The sequence below is a fragment of the Lutra lutra genome, chromosome 18 (assembly GCF_902655055.1).
Source record: "Lutra lutra chromosome 18, mLutLut1.2, whole genome shotgun sequence".
NCBI lineage: Eukaryota > Metazoa > Chordata > Mammalia > Carnivora > Mustelidae > Lutra > Lutra lutra.
In genome coordinates this window covers 12119533-12141748 of record NC_062295.1, presented here as the reverse complement: position 1 = coordinate 12141748, position 22216 = coordinate 12119533, and the positions used below count along the sequence as shown (strand labels likewise).

The window sequence follows — 22216 nt, the reverse complement described above, 5'->3', positions numbered from 1 at the left end:
AGTGCCTGTTCCCGGTAGCTTCTCTGGGTGTCCTCCCCTCCCCGCCACTTCCTTTTCTCAGCCACCTTCCCGAGGCACTCACATAAACCTGAGCTCAGACTCCCGGCGGACCAAGACTTCCCGGAGGCGCTGAATTTTCGCCATCTCCAGCTCTATCTCCTCGGGCATCATGGTTGTCTCTGCCATGGAGATGATGTCCAGCTGATCTGCGCAGGAGACACGAAACGTGGTTGTCAAGAACCCAAGGCCACTCGGTTTCTGAGGACTGTCCTTGTCCTCGGTGCAGGGTGCAGCCTTGCCCCAGCTCCCTGGGCGCACCCGGAGGGCACCCAGATGGCCTTCTGAGCCGCACCTGTACATTTAGGAGTCAAACCTTTGGAAACCAGAAAACACGCTTTTTCCATGGGAATCCTGTTAGGATGGCAAGAGGAGGCTCAGACAGGCTCACCAAACCTGTTCGCGGGTATCCACGTGGCTTTACAGTCCCTGCCTGGTCCCAGCTCCTGAGCCTCTCTTTGTCCCTTGTCCCAGCTTCAAGACCAAGGGCAACTTCAGGCAGAAAATCATTTTATTATCATTCTTTTACAGCAATACTATTATCTTACAGGAATACTAAGTAAGGTAAGGAATAGTAATAGGAAGAATACGAGTTTGTTGTAGAAAATTCAGGTCATACAGAATGAAGGAAAAAGTCATCCATACCCCCACTGAGAGAACCCCAAAGAGAATCACAATCCACATGTTGATGGAAATTCTTCCTGCCTCATATTTATTTGATGTACATTCTTCCCATATATATATATATATGTATATATATATATATGATAATTTATTTTATTTTTGTTAAAGATTTTATTTATTTGACAGACAGAGATCACAAGTAGGCAGAGAGACAGACAGAGAGAGAGAGTGGGGAAGCAGGCTCCCTGCCGAGCAGAGAACCCAATGTGGGGCTCAATCCCAGGATCCTGAGATCATGACCTGAGCTGAAGGCAGAGGCTTTAACCCACTGAGCCACCCAGGCGCCCTGATATATGATAATTTATATGATTAGAATAACTGTATATTAGAATAACTATATATCATATAACTATATATGATAATTTATATGATTAAAATAACTAGATGATTATATATTATATACGTGGTATGCATATTTAGGGTAATACATCTGGATTTTTTACATGCTTTCATGTGGAACAAAATGGAATTTCATTGCTAATGAATTTTACATTTCATTACATTTGCATTTCATTACAAATGAAGTTTCCAAATGGAATAGTACTCAGCCACGAGGAAGGAGGATATCCTTTGGGACAACATGGATGGATCTTGAACACCTTATGCTAAGTGAGGAAAGTGAGACAAAGACAAGTACTGTATGGTTCTGCTTACATGTGGAAGCTAAAAAGTCAGACTTGTAGAAAACAGTAACATGGTGGTTACCAGGGGATGGGAAGGCGGATAAAATTGATGTAGTTTAAGATTTCTTAAGGGTACTAACTTGCAATAAGGAGTAAATAAACATTCTTTTTTTTTAAAAAAGATTTTATTTATTTATTTGAGAGAGAGACAGAGATAGTGCTATGAGAGAGCATGAGCAGAGAGCAGAGGGAGAGAAGCAGCTGAGGTCATGATCTCATGATCTCCCTTCCTGCAGAGCAGGGAGCCCGATGCGGAGCTCGATCCCAGGACCCTGGGATCATGGCCTGAGCTGAAGGCAGACGCTCAACCGACTGAGCCACCCAGATGCCCCAATACCCATAACTTTAAAAAAAAAAAAAACTGGAAAAATGTATGCTAAAATGTTAGAGTCGTTAAAAATGTCCACAGACACCCACACCAGTGTACACCTATATTTCCGCCACTACCCAGGTCCAGTTCCATAGAAAGCTAGGGTCTCACACTTCATTACCTGTTCTTTTCACGTAACATATCGTGAGCATTTTCCCACATCCTTGGATGATCCCCCCTGCAGCAGCGGGAAAGGTGGCGTGGTCTTCTATTTGTGGCTGTATCGTGAATCACTCCACCAGCCCCCGGACGTTTAGGTTGTTTTCCATTTCCCCCACCATAATCAGCCCTGTGACGAGCATCCTCAACGCTCAGTCCTTGCGTGCATCTTGGGGGTGACTTTAGGCCACATTGCTGGCGTGAATGGCTGGTTTTAAAGGCTGCAGTATCCCCAGATCTTTCATGGGTGGAGAAAAAAAAAAGAGGGGAGGACATAACGTTGCTCTGACTGAGGCCCACTGCACACGACCCACATCTGGCTCCTTCCTTCTACGCCCAGCACCTTCTGCTACCTGGCGTCTGTCTTTTTCCTTACCTCCAAGTCGATGGTTTGGAAAGCTGCCCTCTCTCTACCTGTCTCCCTCCTACGACCTGAAGCCCTGACCCCTGATCTGGACCCCTGACCTAGGGGCTGGGGATTTGTGATTTGCAGATTTCCCTTAAGTTGAGTACTTCCGGCTTGGATCCCGAACCGTTGCCCGCTGCCGGAAGCCCACACGGCTGCTCTCTCATCTATGGGAAACTCCTGACCCTCGGTTCTCCACTGGATGCCAGGTTTGGGGTAAATTGCCTTCCCTCATGTGCCCCCTAACATGTCTGTTCCATAAGCCTCCCCTCCACCCCTCAGAACTCTCCGTCTTACTGAGGAAGCAGGAGGAAGGCCATGACCTACCAGTGATTCCCACCTTGAGACGAATGGCCTCCCCAATGCTCTTGGAGGTCATTTGCAATTTGTAAGAGAGAAACCAAGGGGCAAGACCAAGAAATGAGTCAGGGCAAAGAAACTGTGGTATGGCCACCCTAGGCCTGCTGGAGATCTCGTCTCCACTGGGCTCAGCCCCTCAGAGGAATATCTCCCGCTCTTTATACTTTCTGAGAACTCCCAGGTTTCCCAGCATGGACAGGGTGCGATGTTGAGCCAGGAGGAGGGCCGGGTGTCTAGATGGGTGGTGGGGAGGTGGGCAGATGGAGGACAAGCTATTCTCTATGCCCTCCCACAGCCCTCCAAGCATGGCATGTCCTGAAGACGAGCCTGTGGTCAGGCTGGGCTGGGGGTGGAAACGGGGGTGGAAGGGGAGATAGGGAGAATGGAAGGGGTAAGAGTCAGAAAGAAGAGGGAGAGGGAAGGGGATCAGAGGAACTGTCTCAGGACTGGGACTTGAGAAGAGGGACAGATGTCCAAGGAGGAATTTTAGGAATTATCCATGTGACATGCTGAGTCAGGATCTCAAGGCTCCTGGAATCAGATCTGGGGACTTATTGTGGCCACCCCTCTCCGAGACCGGATGGCTTCTGGGGCTGGGGCACTGAGGGCCGAACTGAGGAAGGAGGGAGGAGGGAAGACACAGGATAAAAGCAGTAATGTTAATTGAGTGTTACTGTGTGCCCAGCTCCAACCAGGCTGGAGGCCCAGGTTGAAAGAGCATGGACTCTGGACACAGGGCAATAGAGGGTTATAGGGACCAAGGGTGGGTGGGGGACGCATTCAGGAGTCAGATGGCTCGGGTTTGAGTCCCAGCTCTGCCCCTCACTACCTGTGTGGCCTTGGAGAGTTATTTGACATCTCGTGACTCAGTTTCCTCCTGTGTCATGTGAGGACACGTAGGGCAGTTGCGAGGATGGAAATAACGGAGGCCGGTCAGCCTCCATGTGTGGTTACCATGCCCTTGGCCATCACCACCAGCCTGCTCTGCCCTGCCCTCTCTTTTAGTCCTCACCATAAACCAGCAGGATCAAGAAGTTCTCTGTGGAACAAATAAGGAAACAAAGGCTCAGGGCTGGCAATGTTTTAAGACCAACTCCTGCTGTCCATCCTCATCTTAGAGTCAAGGTCAGTGTCTTAGTTTCCCAGGGCTGCTGGAACAGATCAACTAAATTTGGTTGGCTCAGAGCAACGGGAATTTATTTTTTCTGAGTCCTGAAGGCCAAAAGTCCCAAATCAAGGTGTCAGCGGGGCTGTGTTCTCTCCAAAGGCTCTGCAGAGGGTCCCTCCCTGCCGCTTCCAGACCATGGTGGCTCCTGGCCATCCCTGTCCTGTGGCAGGATTGCTGTAACCTCTGCCCTCCATGTTCACGGGCCATCTTCCCTGTGGCTCTGCATGTCCTTCTGCGTCTTTTTCTGTAAAGACCCTATTTTCAAATAAGGTCACATTCTGAGATTCTGGGCGGATGTGAATTGGGGGAGGGCACTATTTAACCCAGCACAGGGATGAACGGCCATGGGCTTGCAAGTTCCCTGAAGGCCACGTCCCCTCTTGGGGAGCCTTGATCACTGCTCCTGGAGCCAGCCCTCGCTGGAAGCAGCCGGGGTCCCAGGAAGCAGCCAGGAGGAGGGGCAGAGGTAGAGATCCGTGGTCTGAAGCCAGTGGTAGCTGTGTGACCTTGAATGAGTTCTTTACCTCTCAGCATCTCTTCCTGCCTTTTCCAGTAGCTACCATGTTCTACGCTGTCCTGAGGCTTTATATGATCTCACTCCATCCCTATTTTATACCTGATGAATCAGAGGCTTCGAGAAGGAAGGGACTTGGCCAACATCACACAATCAGAACGTTGCAGAGACAGAATGCAAACCCAGAGCTCAATCTCTCTCTCTCTCTCTCTCAAGCACATCATATAGCCTCTGGGCCAGGGCTAAAGACATTTGTGGTTGGGAAAGTGTGTCATTAACCACCCCACAGAGATAAGTATCCTCATTTCTCACTTGTGGTTCAGATGCACAGTCTGATTTCCATGGACAGAGGTTGAAAATGGCCACGTACCCTGGGGCAAAATGTGGGACAAAGACTTACTCACACCCCATAGATTGGCATTTTACCTCCCTCCTTGAGGGAGGATGGAGGAAATGGCACAGCCAGTCTCCAGGTGCTGAGAGGAGCATTCAGCCTTGACCTCGGGCAGAGAATAGGGCTGATACCTGTGTTGAAAAGTCTCGCAAAAGTCTCGCTCGTGAGTGCTTTCCTTCTCCTGGAGAAAGGAACAGCCACTGTGCTGGGCTCACGATAAGCCTCATGTCAGTTAATCCTCACAGCATCCTGGGTGAGGGGTTAGCAACTATGGCCGTGGGCCAAATCTGGCCCCCTGCCTGATTGTGCAAATAAAGTTTTATTGAAGCATTGGCCATGCTCATTCATTTACATATTATTTATGGCCGCTTCCACTTTACAAGTACAGAATGCTAGAGTTTTAACGCGACAGAGGCCACATGGTCCATAAAACCTCAAATATTTGCTGTCTGGCCCTTTACAGAAAAACACCTGCCCTAGAGGGTAGATACTATAACTTCCTGTTTAAAGATTAAAAAAAAAAAAAAAAAGGTTTACCCAGTAACAAAAAGAACTAACATTGATTGAATATTTATCGGGTTTTAGGATCAAATCACCTTATTTGATTCTCAAAACAGCCCTACTTAATAGCACCCCCATTTCACAGACAAGCAAGCTGAAGCTCAAGAAAAGGAATATAAGGGCGCCTGGGTGGCTCAGTGGGTTAAAGCCTCTGCCTTCGGCTCAGGTCATGATCTCACGGTCCTGGGATCGAGCCCCGCATTGGGTTCTCTGCTCAGCAGGGAGCCTGCTTCCCTCTCTCTCTGCCTGCCTCTCTGCCTACTTGTGATCTCTCTCTCTGTCAAATAAATAAATAAAATCTTTTTTTAAAAAAAAAGAAAGAAAAGGAATAAGAAGAGCTGAAATTTCCAGTCAGATGTGTTCTACTCCAGAGCCCTTGTCGTAATAATCACATTCATTTAAGAACTACCTCCCCACTTAAGAACTATCATCATCATCTTGACAAGAGAGAAAATTGAGCATATGGGGAGTCGCTGTTCTCAAGTGTTAGCAGGCGTGGTGATTATCTGAGTAGCTTGTTAAAAAGACGGATTCTCTGCTTCTACCCCCAGAGGTTCCCCCCAGGGATTAGGCTAAAACAGGGCTGGGGAGTCATGTCCAGGGAACTTCCGTAGAAAGTCTCCAGACCAGACCCTGAGAAACGCTGGTACAGGTTTTAAATAAATGAGCGTCACACACAGTCGGCTGCTTTTCAGTCTGAACTTGCAAACAGAGCTGGTGTGATGGAAACCTTCCCGACACCATTTTCCAGCTAAAGGGCAGGCATCCAACAGCTGCTGATGAGCGTGTCCACAAATCCTGGAAGAAGATGGACAAGCGGGGCGCCTGGGTAGCTCAGTGGGTTAGGCATCTGCCTTCAGCTCAGGTCATGAGCCCAGGGTCCTGGGATCGAGTCCTGCATTGAGTCCCACTCCCTGCTCAGCAGGAAGTCTGCTTCTCCCTCTGCCTGTCCACCCCACCCCTGCCAACTCGTGCTCTCTCTCTGTCTCTCTCTCTCAGATGGATAAATAAGATCTTCTTTTTTTTGACATTGGAAGTGGATAAATAAAATCTTAAAGGAAAAAAAATGACAGACAAGCTAGAGAAGACGTGCCCATGAGGCTCCAGGACTGCTGTATAGAGAGAGAGCCAAGCACTAAAGCAAGGAGGTCCCCAGGGCTCCAACTGGGACTGCCGTCACTGAGCTCCTGGGAGCTGAGTCACTTCTGGGGGATGAGGCAGCTAAATCCATCTTTTTATCCCCAAATGCCACATGGCTCACAAGCCCTGCAGCACCAGCTAATAAGAGCTGGGCACTGGGCACGACTGGGACGCACCTACACGTCTCACCATATACCTTGAAAATTGGAAAGCAGTCCAGGGATGGGGTGGGAGCAATGGTGGTGGTCATAGATGAAGGCGGGCCATCTCCTAGAAGCTTGGGATTCGAATGTGGGCAAGGAGGGGTAAAGCCACGCCGGGGACCAGAGAAGCCTTCCCTAGTCTGTCTTTTCCAACCATGGGTCCAAACAGGAATTTAAGCCCAGCGTCCCCCGGACCCTCCCCTCCTTCTTTCTGCTTCATAACTTTCACGAACCTGGTACCATATGCTAGCACTATTACCCTTGCTTTACAGACTGCTAAGATGTGGCTCAGAGAGATCGTAAATCATGGGCTAAAAAATCACTGAACCAGTGAGTGCCGGAGCTGGAACTCTGACCTGCTGTTTGAGTTCAAAACCCACTGTTGCAGATCAAAGGGCTACAGACAAGCATTTCCAAACTTCATCACTGCATGGATTTGCAATGGCCTGAATGGCTGTTCCCACCCCCACCCAACCCTCCCCTGACTCATTTCATAGGTTGAAATCCTAAACTGCAGGGTCATGGTATTAAGAGATGGGCTCTTGCAGAGGTAATCAGGGTTAGAGAGGTCATGTGGGTGGGGCCCCATGATGGGATTAGTGTCCTTATCAGACAAGACTGCGGAGCTGACTTTCTCTCTCTCTGCTTTCCCCCGTGCAAGGACACGGTGAGAAGACAGCGGTGACAAGCCAGGGAGGAGCTCTCACCAAATACCATGTCTGCCGGTGCCTTGATCTTAGACTTCCAAGCCTCCAGAACCATGAGAAGTCAGTATTTATGGCTTAAGCCCTATAGCTTATGGAATTTTGCTAAAGCTGCCCAAGCAGAGACACAATATTATCATTTACTCAATATTTCTTTAGATGGGCTTTTTTTTTTCACTCAAATAAGCTCATTAAAGGAAATTCGTATCATATCCATAAAGAATAATTCACTATTAGCATAATTGGGAAGTAGCCATAAAAATAATTCCAATGGAAACAAAGCAATGTTGTTAAATTCTGGCTAAATGCTCAGATTGAAGCCAAATTCTTCCTTCTCAGCAAGGTGGATTACCAAGTCCTAGAAAGTGAGTAAGTACCGGGGAGATATTAAAGGCAAAGCTTTCTCTGGTAATCATAAATGTTGATACTTGGGGGAGGAAAAAAAGTGATTTTGCAACCATGTAATTTGATGTTGTTTGATGCTAGAAGCATCTGAGTACCACTGGGGGTACCCCAGTCACCCACCCTAGTCATACACTGGGATTCTAGCCCTTTGGGTTGCAAGGGTATTAGAGGTCATTCAGTCAGTCTCATAGCCATGTCCAACAGGGTGTGACCGGACACAAGATTGGGTTCTGAGGGTCCCTTGACAAACAGCAGTAGGCCTCCACTCCAGAGCTGTCTCTGGAAAATGGAATGAGAACACAAGTCTGAAGGAAAAGTCACAACCACTTGTCAACTTTCTCACCCAAAGATGCATCAGTCAACTGAGTCATTATTCCAACCTAGCTCGTATCATGGAAGCAATTACGTGAGTGGACATACTAATCTCAGCCCCAACGAGCATTTATGAAGTATCTAGCATCCTTAGAACGCCCTCAGAAGGACACCTGAGAGAAGGGCCTTGGGGATTTCCTGTGGGGTTGGGGGGTTCAGTGTTACAAGGAGCCCCTCCCACCTAATACAACTTTTTCCATTGTTTGAATTTTTAAATAAACTTCCCATTTTGGAATAATTTTAAGTTTCTAGAGAAGTTGCAAAGATGTCACAGAGACTTCCCATATACCCTTCACCTAGTTCCCCCCCATTGCCAGCATCACCAAGACGCTGATGTTGGTGCATTGCTATTGGCTCTATTTGAATTTTAGAATGAGCAGGTATAAATCAAGGTAGATTAAAAAAAAAAAAAGAAACAAAGAGCAAAGGAAAAGAGTTGGTGGATACAGGCACTGTGGGAGCCAGGTCAGCCTTTGAAGAGAGCAAGCGAAGGGGATTGTTATGGGCATGGGCTTTGGGGTCTCAGGGTTGGCTCCTATGCTGACCTTGGTCTCATCCATTGATGACTCTGGGCCTCAGTTTCTTCATCTGCAATGCAGGAAAAATCACACCCATTTCATAGGTAATTTGCGAAAGTGCCAGGCACATAACAAGTTCTCTCTCTAACGCCCTCTGTGATATTTGCCCTTGTTATTCCTTTAATAAGTATGCATTGGAAACCCACTTTGTGCCAGCTACTTCTCTAAGCAATGGGGATGGAACAAAACAGACAAGATCCTTGCCCTCATTGAGCAAGGAAGGACCTTACATGTCAGGGAGGAAGGTCATTAGTATACCATCAGCCAACCCCTGATGGTAGATCTAGACAGATTCTAGTTCAAGTTTTGCATCTATCGCCGAATGTGTGATCCAGACTCACCACTTAATCCTCCTAATTTCAGTTTCCTCTTGGGTAAAATGGGTTTCCCATCTCACAGAGCTGCTGCTCGGGAGGGGACATAAGATGTGAAGTGCTTGGCTCTACGCCTGGCATGATAAAGGGTGCTCTGTATCATTCTGACTACACTCACATGTCCTTTCCCTGGAAGAAGCCAGACTGACATGGGGAAGAAGACAGTGTGAGGATCCTCAGATCTGGAGATCAACAGGTTGCATCTGGGCCATTCCTCTGTCCCTCTAGGTAAGACTTCAATCCTCCAACTCCACCTGCCCTAGAAGCAGGGTCCAGAGGGTTCCCAGCAACCCTCTGTTGAAAGCCATTCTTGGCTCACCACTGAGTGTACCCATGCACGTCTTCTGACCCATTAGTCTTAAGTCCCAGGGAAATATATCTGAGCTGCATTACTATATCCTGATGCACTTCTAAGGCTCCTGGTGACACCCCTGCCTTTTATTGTCATCAATCATTCATGGAGGAAAGCAGCTCATCTCAACCCCCAAACACTGCCTTATGGGATGCACCAAGCATCTAGCCTTCTCGCTATAACGGGAATATTATAGGAAACAGGCGGTTGCTTTTAATGAGTCATCATTTCCCAAGAAGATGCAGTAACTGCTTTTAATTCCAGCACTCCCAGCTGCTCCATCCCCCCCCCCCCAGCCTGCCTCGTGAAGGAGGATGCCGCTGGGTCCTGCATGTAATCATCCCTCCCACTGCACCAGGCCTTCCTGAATGTACTCTATATTCACAATCACCCTGCAAGGAAGGTTTTGCAGCCAAGGAAGCTGACTTGTTTCCAGACCTTGGCTATGGTTCTTAGTCTCTGTTGTGACTTTAGGCTCATTGTTTAGCTTCCCTGAGTTTCTGTTTTCTCAGCCACATCTGACTTGTCCAAATGGCAAAAGTTATTAGGAGAATGTGCGCCCAGCACTGGGGTTAAGAAACACGAGCCACAGCCAAGCCGACTTGAGTTTAAGCCTTGGCTCTGCCCCTTTCTAACTGCCAACCTTGGGCAAATGATTTAACTTCTTTAAGCCTCAGTGTCCTTATCTGTAAAATGGGGGTAAGGAAGTAGAACATGAGAACATCGAAGGCTTGCTCTGAAAAGTCAGAGACCAAAGCTATGGCAAGGGTTTAATCTCAGCCCTGCTCAGCAGCCTCCAAGCATTTTGTTTAGACCAGAGTCTCTCACCCTCAGCACTACCGACATTTAGGGCCAGATCATTCTTTGCTAAGGGGGCTGTCCTATGCATTGTAGGATGTTGGCAGGGTCCCTGGCCTCCACCCACTAGACGCCAGGAGCATCCTCCCACCAACCCCAAATGTCTTCAAACATTTGCAAATAACCCCTGGGGGACAAAAGTGTCCCTGGCTGAGAATCACTGGTTTAGATCCACTTTTTCAGGAGAACTCCTAGGAACACCTTACTTCCTGTTCGCTATACAAGGTAATATGCACAGGTTTCATGGATTACGCTGTGGGCATCTTGGAGGTGCCATTATTGAGCCTACCACAGTCTATGTAATAGAGAAGGCCGAAGAAACCTACATGGAGGGTCCTAGAACCAGGTCATTATCATCTTTGAGGGAAGAAACTATGGTCTGTAGGTGGGGACCTCAGTGAAAGATGTGGGACAACGAAGCAGAGAGACTGCTCTCTGGCTCACTGGCCATTGTCCATGTCACCCAGCTCAGTTCCAGCAGCCACGGCACAGCTTTGTTTAGTTGATGACATGGCTCAACTCAGAATGTTGGCTCTGCCCTTTATTGGCTACTGCCCCTGGACAAGTAATTTAAATTCTTTTGAGTTTCCTCTTTCTCACTAAAGTGGGTCTAACAATACTTGCTTACAATATTTGTTCATTCCATACTATTTGCACAGTTGGTGCAGGGATTATGCAAGCTAACCTACTGTCAGTATCCATCATTTGTAAGTGGGGACAATAATAGAAATTACACAATGGTCATAGTGAGGGCTGAGTCAGAGATTTTAAGGCTAGCACATCAAAAAGACCAAGTTAGATCTTGATGAGTGTCAATTATCATTCACCATCACCATCATCATCACCGTCATCATCACCATGACCACCATCATCACAGTCACTACCTCCATCATCACCATCACCACCACCACCACCATCACCACCATGACCATCATTATCATCATGACCATCACCATGACCACTATCATCACAATCACTATCTCCATCATCACCATTACCACCATCATCACCACCATAACCATCACCATGACCACCATCATCACAATCACTACCTCCATCATCACCATCACCATCATCATCACCATCCCCACCATCATTGCCATCACCACAACCACATCATCCCCACCACCATCACCATCATCATCAAAAGAGACAGCACCCCACCACAGACACCATCACAGCTGGAGCTATGGTGGGAAAGCACAGAGGAGATCAGTCCCTTGGGAGCCCCTCTCCCTTTTACCTTCTGTCCCAGAACTCTGTTCATTGGGAATACCCCACTCATGCACCATCCCATCTCATGCCTTCTTAGGAAGGATGAGAAGCACCAAAAATCTTGTGCCCCACCTACGTCATCCACAAAACCAACATTAAGCCTGGAGGTGGAGGAGTGATACTAAGGTAATGGAAATAAATTCTTTTTTTAAAAACAAATATTCTAGAATATTATCCTTCAAGGAATCATCTTGGAATGCTTTATGTTTCTAATAATACCAACATTCCTCAAGCCTTTTAAAACTTCTTAGACTCTTACATGACTATTAAATCCTTTCTGGAATAATGAGAGATATTAATAAACAAACTCTTTGATAATTACTTTCAAATCAGCTTACGAGCCATTGAAGAAAAGCAGTGCGCATTTAAATTCATGTTTTTATATTCTCATGATCTGATTACCCACTTTATTTGCACAAGCTGGCTTGGAATGACTTTGGGTAGTTCCAAAAAATCAAACTTCCTCTCCAAGGCAAAGCTTTATCATTATTGGGCTGTTGACAAGATCTCAACACAGACTGGGACTACAGATCCAAAGGAGGATTTCTAGAAAGGTTTTCATCTGAATAATGTGTGTGTTACCATCAAGGGTGGGACTTTGAAGGAGATGACACATGAGTTCTGGCAGGTTATTTGACAATGTGTTATGTCATTTTTCATTACTTGGCATCCTCCCTCCAACACTTCTACGTGACCTTCAATGAGTCACCACACAACTCTGTCATATTTCTCCCAGCGCCGAGTGGAAGAGCTTGGGTTGGTTTCAAAAGTCCTTTGAGACCATGTAAGAGAATCAGATATTCTTACTAATTCAGTGGGAGTTGGTAGAGATGTCAAATTTAAACTGTGGAAATTGATAACCTTGTATTAATAATAAGATGATTGCCTAATTAAAATTTCATAAACATGGGGTGACTGGATGGCACAGCTGGTTAAGCATCTGACTCTTGGTTTCAGCTCCAGCTGTGATCTCAGGGTCCTGAGATCAAGCCCCGTGTTGGGCTCCATGCTCAGCACAGAGTCTGCCTCAGGATTCTCTCTTCCCCTCTCCCTCTGCCCCTCCCACTCATGCTCTCTCTCTCTCTCTCAAATAAACAGATAAATCTTTAGAAAATAAAAAATAAAATTGCACAGGCAACTATTTTTTTTTTTAGCACTTTTTCAGGTTCATTCTATTATTCAAAGCCCATTAAAAAAAAAAATCCTCCAGCCTGGCAGTCTCAGAACGATTTCATGAATATAGACGATTATGAATCTATCCTGAGCTGTGATTCATGCATCTCTACTAGGACTCCCTAACACTTGCAATTTACAAACCAATTCAGAAGTAGGTGAAGGGCGAAGGTCATGCAAGGATGGCTAGAGAACCAGATGGTGCTGCTTAAAACCATGCTTGGTGGGGCTAAAATGATTGGTATCTAGAGGAAAATTAATTGCAACTGTCTAAAGTAATATTTCAGTTTTTAAAAATTGCCTAGCCTGGAAATAATGTGGCTCATTTCATCCTTCACTGGCTGGAAACTTAGGGATAAACTGCTTGGAGAACATTATTTTCATTCAGAGAATGCCAGAGAGGGGAATAGCATGGGATAAACCATGTATGAATAGGGGTGATTTGGGTGTGATTCAAGGTGTCTTAGGGTCAGAGAGCCTCAGTCAAGGAAGCCAGTGCAAGGACTGCATGCGAGCATGGGTAGGCCAAGGTCAACATTCACCAACACAGAAGGCACACTGGGATGCCAGGGGCAGAGCTGGATCATGGGAGAGGAAGGAAAGAGAAGCCAACGTGGAGATGGAGATTCTGGATGGGAAGTCCAGCATGAGAAGTATGTCATGGCCCTACCAGGGAGATCAATCACAAAGGCAAGAGATTTAGGACTTTTTTTTTAATTAAAAAAAAATTTTTTTAATTAACTGAAATCCAGACTTTGTTCAGAGTCCCTTAGTTTTTACCTAATGTCATTTTTCTATTCCTGATTCCATTCAGGTTACCATGACATTTAGGGTCCTCTTGGCTGTGACAGTATTCCTTGTTTTGGATGATGACCTTGACAGTTTGGAGGGGTACCTACCAGCTGTTTTATAGAATGTCCTTCAATTGAGATTTGTCTGATTATTTCTCTGATCTTTATACTGGGGCAATGGGTTTGAAAGAGGAAGACCACAGAGGGAATGGGCCATTCTCATCACCTTCTATCAAGGACACATGTTCTCAAGATGACTTATCAATGCTGATACTGACCTTGACCACCTGGCCAAGTAGTATTTGTCAGATCCCTCCACTGGAAGGCTGTTCTTGCCCTCCGCCCCACTACTTCCCATACTGTCCTCTTTGGAAGCAAGTCACCAAGCATAGCCCACATTTACAGGGTAGGAAGTTACATACACCTCCCTGCGGGTAGACTCTGGTGTTATTTTCAAAATCGGAAGAAAAATATTCCCACGTTAAAAGATGAAGAGGATCACATGCAAATGGAGCAAAAGCCCAGAATTTCTTGTGTGTCCCCGCCTGAACTGGAGGGGTGGCACTGAGCCAGCTCCCCCCAGCGATGCTTCAAGAGATGCAAAAATCTGAGCATTACGTCCAAGGGTCAACTTGACTTCAGAAAAGCTGAGGACACCAAAAAACAAAACAAAACAAAACACACACACACAAAACTAAGACAAAACAAAACAAAACTGGACACCAAAGCAAGGCAGAGGTTCAACCAGCTCGTATTCTTTTCATAGGTTCTGATTTTTTTCATTCAGTTCATTCATCCTTTTTGAACACTCAGCGCTCTGTCCCCTCGGGCGGCCCTTCCTCTGTGGAGTTTTGGACAAATGACATGGCTTCCCATGTCATTGGGTGACTTTCTGTTTATTCAACATAACTACCGTACACCAGCCAATGTTCCAGAAGCTGGCCTATGGAAACGAAACCTCCTTCCTACTGGGGGAAGATGGCAACAGGCAAGGGAGATAGACAGTATCCTTTAAGTTGACGGGATTACATAGCGAGAAATAATGTGCTTATGAGCTACCAAGCGATGGATGGGGGGACCCCTTCTGACACTGGGGTCTGGGAAGGCTGCTCCGAGAAAATGACATCTGAGCTGCCATCGAATGGCCAAGAGGAGCAGGCTTGAGAAGATGGGAGGAAGGACCTCTACTGGCAGACAAAGCTGTAGGTGCCTAAGCCCTCAGATGGCTACAAGCTTCATGTTCAAGAACAGAGAGAAGGTCCATGTTGCTGGAGCGAAATGAGAAAGGGGAGCAGCACTGTGGGAGGCAGCGATGGGAAAGGGCCAGAGGATGTGGTGGAAAATCAGGGTTGGATTCCTGGCAGTTGACCTACAGAAGGCCATTTCATGGGGGCAGTGAGGAGATCTGGTGGTGGTTTCCACAGTTGCTGTCTCCTGGAAGAGAGCACACAGCGGAGGGAACAGCCCGGGGAAGCCAGCCCAGCCTCCCGCCATTGCCTCAGAGGATGAAGATTAAATGCATCACAACCTGTGCAAAGTGCTTAGCCCAGGGCCTGGTCATTGCAAGCAATCAGTAAATGCAATAAAATAAAATAAAACAAAGGCAATAATTTCAAACGCAATTAGGCACATGCCTGCTGCTTTTCCCCACTCAGCAGCAACCAGTCCTGTGGATCTTTCTGAGAGTGGGACAGCCCACAGCCCACTGGCATCCCATTCTCTTCCCACAGACCCGGCCAACTGGCCTGGGGTGTGGCATTCAAATCACGAGGAGGCAGAGTGTTTTGGGGCGTACACCCAGGCACACCCGGTGGAGTCCGAAACACCAGCCCAGTCCTCAGTTAGCCTTGGAGGGCATCCAGAAGGTTCCTTGTGAAGGCCAGCAGAATGTGGCATCCCCAAATTTGCCCCCTTGGCTTAAGAATTGTTTTGAGCTAAAGGCATTCAAGAAAAAAAGCAAATGAATGAGAAACAAAGAAAGCTCTTTGCCCTCCCCTGATTTGCCTAAAAGCAGGACATCAGTCTGCAGAGGTGTATCCTTCCCCTCACTATCAGGAAGGGTAGAGGTTAATCACCAGAGAGAACTCTAGACCGTTATCATTACCAGACAAATCTATAAAACAAACTCTGCTGAAAATTAGCTCTTCCCTGACATGAATTTCCCACGTTCATTTACCTCCCCATGATGTACTGCCTGGCAGCTCCAAGTCAAGTGACTTGTCACTTCTCTAAAAATTTATTGTTCTTTTGTCCCAATTCTAACCACTCCCATGAGCTGCTCACCATGGAGGCCGTGTGTATGTGCAATACACAGGGTCACAAACTTCTGTTCATTCCTCTCTTGTAAATCCATCTTTTGTCAGTTTAATTTACAGACCCCCCAGCCCAGGACCCTAATGTGCGTAGAAGAAAAATATTTTTTTTTTCTTCCCCTACACCTGCTTGGTGCCTTTTTTTTTTTTTTTTTTAAGATCTTATTCATTTGAGAGAGAGAGAGAGAGAGCACAAGCAGGGTGGAGCTCCAGAAGGAGAAGAAGAAGCAGGTTCCCCACTGAGCAAGGAGCCCAATGCAGGGCTCGATCCCAGAACCCCGAGTTCATGACCTGAGGTGAAGGCAGACACTAAACTGACTGAGCCACCCAGGCACCTCCCCGCTGCTTGGCATCTCTTAAAGTGGGTGCCAGGAACCGAGGGCTGAAGTCTGGGTCTGGCAGAAGTTGGGGGAGAAATGTGGCATGGGAATGAAGAGTACCCCACGGTGAACATGAAGTAGGGAAAGGCATCTGGGAAGAGGTAGGAAAAGGGGGTCAATGTCATGGGGTAGAGAAGAGTAGGAGAAACTGTCAACAACACCCGTGAGCCTGGAAAACTCCAGTATGAATCATGCAGCGCCCACGTCAGGAAGGGGCTATTTGGAGCACAGCTACAGAGTTGGACTGGGTCTGCCTTGCCTGAGAGGGACGAGGGGCTGAGCCAACCTGTTAGCTATTCAAGTCACTGCTTCCCCCAAACAGAATTTCAATCAACAGAGTACTAGGAGTCTAGGCCACTCGAATGCATGGAAAATGAAAAATAAAACTTTCCATAGTCCCAGCTGTGCCAAGCCCAGAGGGTCTGCTCTAAGGGAAGCTGGAACCCGCAAAGAACATTTTGCCTAAGGGGAGACCTTGAGACGAGGGAGTTTAAAGGGCAAGTTCCTGCTGCGGGCTCATTTTGATCAGGGCATTTCAGCTCTAAATGTCATCGTGTGACGTCTCTGACATGCAGTGGCCATCTGTTGATTTTGCCTCCCTGCGTGCTTCGCCTTTCTTTGGTAATAAGACCCCAACATCCGCTAGGGAACCAATGAGGCCACCGGCCCCCAGTCTTGGGGATTGTGGAGTGGCATAGCATTCTGTGTCCCTAGCCGCAGGCTGGTTCTGATGGGCAAGGGGCCCCATGACAAAACACAAGGAATCCGGCCCAGAACTCTTAGGTGAACTCTTGCAGGGAGAGAAACTCTGTCCAGTTTTCTGCCGGACATGAACCTTGCCGTCACGTGGATCCTGAGAGCAAAGCCTTCATGGAAGCAGGTCAAGAACCAAGAGATGGGCAGCAACAAATGAGGTATTTTGAAAGCCTGAGTCAACTGTTCCTGGAAAAATAGAACCTACTGTGTCCTGTTTTTGCTTAAACATTTTGGGAGATTCCTGTAGAGAGTCACACTAACACCTGGCATCTTTTTTTTTTTTAATTGTGCTTTTTTTGTTGTTTTTTGTTTTTTGAAGATATTAGTTATTCATTTGACAGAGACACAGGGAAAGAGGGAACAGGAGCACGGGGAGTGGGAGAGGGAGAAGCAGGCTTCCTGCGGAGCAAGCCCGATGCGGGACTTGATCCCAGGACCCTGGGATCATGACCTGAGCTGAAGGCAGATGCTTAATGACTGAGCCACCCAGGCACCCCACTCAACATCCAAAAACGTGTGAGGCTGAGCAGCAGGGGCTGAAAATGCCACTAGAGTAACCCAGCTATGGAGCAAAGGGCAGTCCTAGTGTCTCCCACCTGCCTTCCTCCAGAAAGCCTGCACACCCGGCTCCTAAAGCAAGGTCTGCAAACTGCAGCCTGAGGCCAGATCTAGACCCTCTGGGTTTTGTGCAGCCTGGGAGCTAAAACCGGTTTTGATACATTTTTAAATTGTTGGGGGAAAAAAATCGAAAGGAAAAGACTGGATCATGACATGTGGAAATTATACAAAATTCAAATTTCAGTGTCCATAAATAAAGCTTTATTGGAACATAGCCATGTGCCCATTTGTTTATGTGTCGTCTATGGCTGCTTTCACACAGAGTTGGATGGTTGGGATAGACACCATATGGCTTCAAAAGACACAAATATTTACTATTAGCCCTTTAAGAAAAGGTTTGCAAACCCTTCTCCAAAGAGGGTCCTTTAGACCCCCTTTAAGAAAAGCGACTCTGTTACTTGTCTTTTATAAATGAGGATGTCGGGGCACCTGGGTGGCTCAGTGGGTTAAAGCCTCTGCCTTCAGCTCAGGTCATGATCCCAGGGTTCTGGGATCAAGCCCGCATCGGGCTCTCCGCTCAGTGGGAAGCCTGCTTCTCTTCCTCTTTCTCTCTGCCTACTTCTGATCTCTGTCTGTCAAGTAAATAAATAAAATCTTAAAAACAAACAAACAAACAAACGAGGATGTCAAAGGTTTTAAGTTCCAGACTTCTTATGCTGATAAACTTGGTAAAACAAAAACAAAAACAAAAACAAAAACAAAAACAATTGGTCTTCCTTGCCAGGTAACATGAGCAGAAAAGCTAATTATTTGCACAAGTTTATTTAGAAGAAACTCCTATTTAAGGTTTTAAAGTTGTAAAATTAATTTCTATCTAGAATTCAAGCAATAACCTCAAAGGCAACAGCAATGATATATTCAATCTTAGTAATGGTTACTTAGCCCTATTTTTCCATACTCACAAAACTTCTCTTTCTAGCACTTTCTATTTTTTTCCGTATAATCTGATAAATAATCCAAGCCATAATTGAAATAAACTTTACAGTAAGGATAATAGTTATTATTTATTGTCTTTACTATTTGCCAGGCAGAATTCTGAATATTTTGCTTGTATTAACACACTTAATGGCCCGAACCCATGTATCAGGTAGGTACTATTATCATACCTATTTGGTAAATGAGAAAGCTAAGACATGGAGGCAGGTTAATTTGCCTAAGTAGTTCACATAGTCATTGAATATTGGATCCAGTATTCAAACCCCAGGACTCTGGCCCCCTAACCTGTGCTGTGCTATGGGGTAGACCATCTCAGTTTTATTTAGAAGAGGTGATGGTAACAAGATCTCACTGTCATTGGAAATTTACTTAGTAGCACCACACAGTTGACCCTCAAACAACACAGGGCTTAGGGGGTGATGACCCCCCGCTCCCCACATAGTCCAATGCATGTATACCTTTCAACTCCCTCAAAAGTTAACTAGGAATAGGCTATTGTTGACCAGAAACCTGACCAGTAACATAAACAATAACATACATTATATGTATCATATACTGTATTCTTACCATAAAATAGGCTAGAAAGAAAATAGTACTAAGAAAATCACAAGGAAGAGAAAATACATTTGTAGGACTGTACTGCATTTATTGAAAAATATCCTCATAAAAGAGAATCTGCACAGTTCTAACCTGTGTGGTTTAAGGGGCAACGAGATTGCCTTCACCCAGTGTGGGTGGGCCGCCTCTAATTCGTTGAAGGCCTGAACAGCACAAAAGGCAGAAGAAAGAGGAATTCACCCCTTCCTTTTTCTACTTCACTGACTGAGCTGGGACAGCACATCTCATCTTCTCCTGCCCAAGACCTGGTATTTACATCATCAGCTCCCCTGGTTCTCAGGCCTTCCTCTGGAACTCAGACTGATTTACACCCCGGGTTCTCCTGGGTTTTCAATTAACAGATGGCAGATCATGAGAATTTCCAGCCTCCATAATCACATGAACAAATTCTTCATGATAAACTATATATATATATATATATATTTATATAGAGAGGGAAATCTATCTGCATAGATAGATACAGAGATATAGATATATAGCTCCTGTTGAGTTCCTCTGGGCAATCCTAACTAACCCCCAAATCCTAAACAATATCCCCTTGGCTAAGTCGAATGGGTTTCAATTGCCTACACCCGAAAGGATCCTCACATTTAGCCCAGCTAAAGGCAAAACAGTCTCCCAGTTCTTATATTCTCTGAATCATCAGCATGGGCCTCTCAAATAATGGATTTTCTGGATTTCTAATTACTCCCTCAGTTGTGCACTAGCTAGCCCAGCTCCCAAGAATTACTGGTTTGCAGGTGGAGACACTAGTTGAATATGCCTAAAATGGACAATCTGGGAGTCGGCAAATTGGTTTTAGGCTTTGGTTTTGTTTTTCTGGTGGATGTTTGTTTACGTCCCTTCTCTTTTCCCGAGAAGGAAACAAGCATCCTCCCCCGTTTTCCTCCAGTGAAACAGCTGGAAATGGCAGTTTATACTTGGGATGGGGCTTGGGGAGATTAACAGTGTCTCAGAACCAATTACTGAAATGACTGGAATGGATATAAAACACATGCATAATTTCCTTGTAAGTCACATCAGGTCGAAACGGTTCAGACATCATCCAAACCATTTTCTGAAGAAAGTAAGCAAGGGGGATGGAAAAAGAGAGCAATGTCTTCCCGGGGCTGGTACTTATTGGCATTTGAATGGGTGTGACTGTCCCTTTTATGGATGAAGGACCTGAATAGCGAGGAGATTTGCGAACTGATGGTAACGTCAGAATCAGAGATTTGCTAACTGATAGCAAGGTCAGAATCAGGCCTCCAGCCTCCGAGTCCAGCTCCTCAAGCCCAGTGACCTCTGAATGATGTCTTTCTTTTGCCCCAGCTACTGTGCATTTACTGATTTTCCTTTGGAGGACTGGACACATGACCCAGAAACTGACCAATCAAAATATTCCATTGCCACCTCTTCCTCTCTCTCTCCCACCACAGTAATTGGTTCAGATGGACGGATTATCCCAGTTGGAGCAAAGAGAGTCAGTCCCAGGACATTTAGTGAAACTACCGGAGAAGACGACTGTCCCTGCTGGGATTGCTAGCTGATGGGTCACCTAAGCTTGGAGCGGTTGGTGTCACCACATGGAAAGCACCTGTCTTGAGAATGAATCTAACACTTGCTAGATGCAGAATAAAGAGAAGATGAAAACACTCCATCCGGCTGACCCATGACTGAACTGATGAGGTTCTGAACCCCTGGATCTAGCCATGCCTGAAATCTATTCATAAGCCAATAATCTCTTTATTTTTCTAAGGATTTTATTTATTTACTTGAGAGAGAGAGAGAGACAGTGAGAGTGAGCATAAGCGGAGGGGATGGGGAGGGGCAGAGAAGGAGGGAGAGAAATCCTCAAGCAGACTCCCTGCTGGGTGGGACTTTTTTTTTTTTTCCCCCGGACGGAGATTATGACCTGAGCGCAAATCAAGGGCCGGATACTCAACTGACAGAGCCACCCAGGTGCCCCCAGTAACCTCCTTCTTTAGCTTAAGGCAGTTGAATTCATCGTGTTGCTTGAGCCTGAGAGCCCTGAGTAATGCAACCATCATCTTATAGTCTGCAGGGCTGATGGCTTCCTGCCCTGGACCTTCCAAACACCTAGCAATGACCGAAGGTGACAATAGCCATTCTTGCACGCACTGTTTAGCGAGTGCCAACTACATGCCCGATGCTGACCCCAGCGCTGCAGACACAGAGGTGAAAAGGAGAGGGCCTCCCTCCGTCCTCATCGATCACAGGAGCCAGGATTACAATACAGTACATATGTGTTTGGGTGGGGAGAGGGGGAGGCATCAAGGCCTCGCCTAGTTTAGGGGTCAGAAAGGTGTCCCTGATAGGGTCATGATCTCAGGGTTCTGGGATCCAGCCCCACCTCCGCTCTCTGCTCAGCAGGGAGCCTGCTTCCCCCCTCTCTCCGCCTGCCTCTCTGCCTACTTGTGATCTGTCAAATAAATAAATAAAATCTTAAAAAAAAAAAGGATGCTGTCCCTGAGGAAGTGACCTTTAATGTGACACTCCAAGAACGAGTTAGCTGTTAAGAGGAAAGGAGAACACAGGGCGGGCAGCTGAGGATTTGAGCTAGGCAAGAGACAATGCTGGAGGTTCCTCTCCCTTCTTCCAACGCAGGTCTATTAACTGGACTCCTAAAGCTTATCCTGAATCCATCCACTTCACACCGTCTCAGGGTCCCATCAGCCAAGAAACGTGCTAGAAACCCATGATCCCAGTTTCTCTCTCTCTCTCTTTTTAAGATCTTATTTATTAGAGAGAGAGAGCACACGTAGGGGGAGTGGCAGGCAGAGGCACGCTCCCCGCTGAGCAAGGAGCCCGACATAAGGCTCTGTCCCAGGATCCTGGGATCATGACCTGATCCGAAGGAAGATGCTTAACCGACTGAGCCACCCAGGCACCCCCACTCCGTGGTCCCAGGCTTGAACCCGCACAATCCATTCATCCCACAGCTGCGCGGGTGAAGGCAGTAGGAAGCCACTGAAAGGACATGAGCCCGGAAAGGAGATGCTCTTCCTGCGACCG

General features: G+C 46.6%; 1 protein-coding gene across 1 annotated transcript in view; it reads right to left on the bottom strand.

Moving 5' to 3' along the window:
- The window catches only part of BMERB1 (bMERB domain containing 1), a 105183-nt gene that overhangs the window by 40234 nt on the left and 42733 nt on the right, over nt 1–22216 (bottom strand). Inside the window, exon 2 of the mRNA XM_047714104.1 lies at nt 83–206. Within this exon, the coding sequence (XP_047570060.1) occupies nt 83–206 (124 nt within the window). The remainder of the gene's footprint in view (nt 1–82; nt 207–22216) is intronic.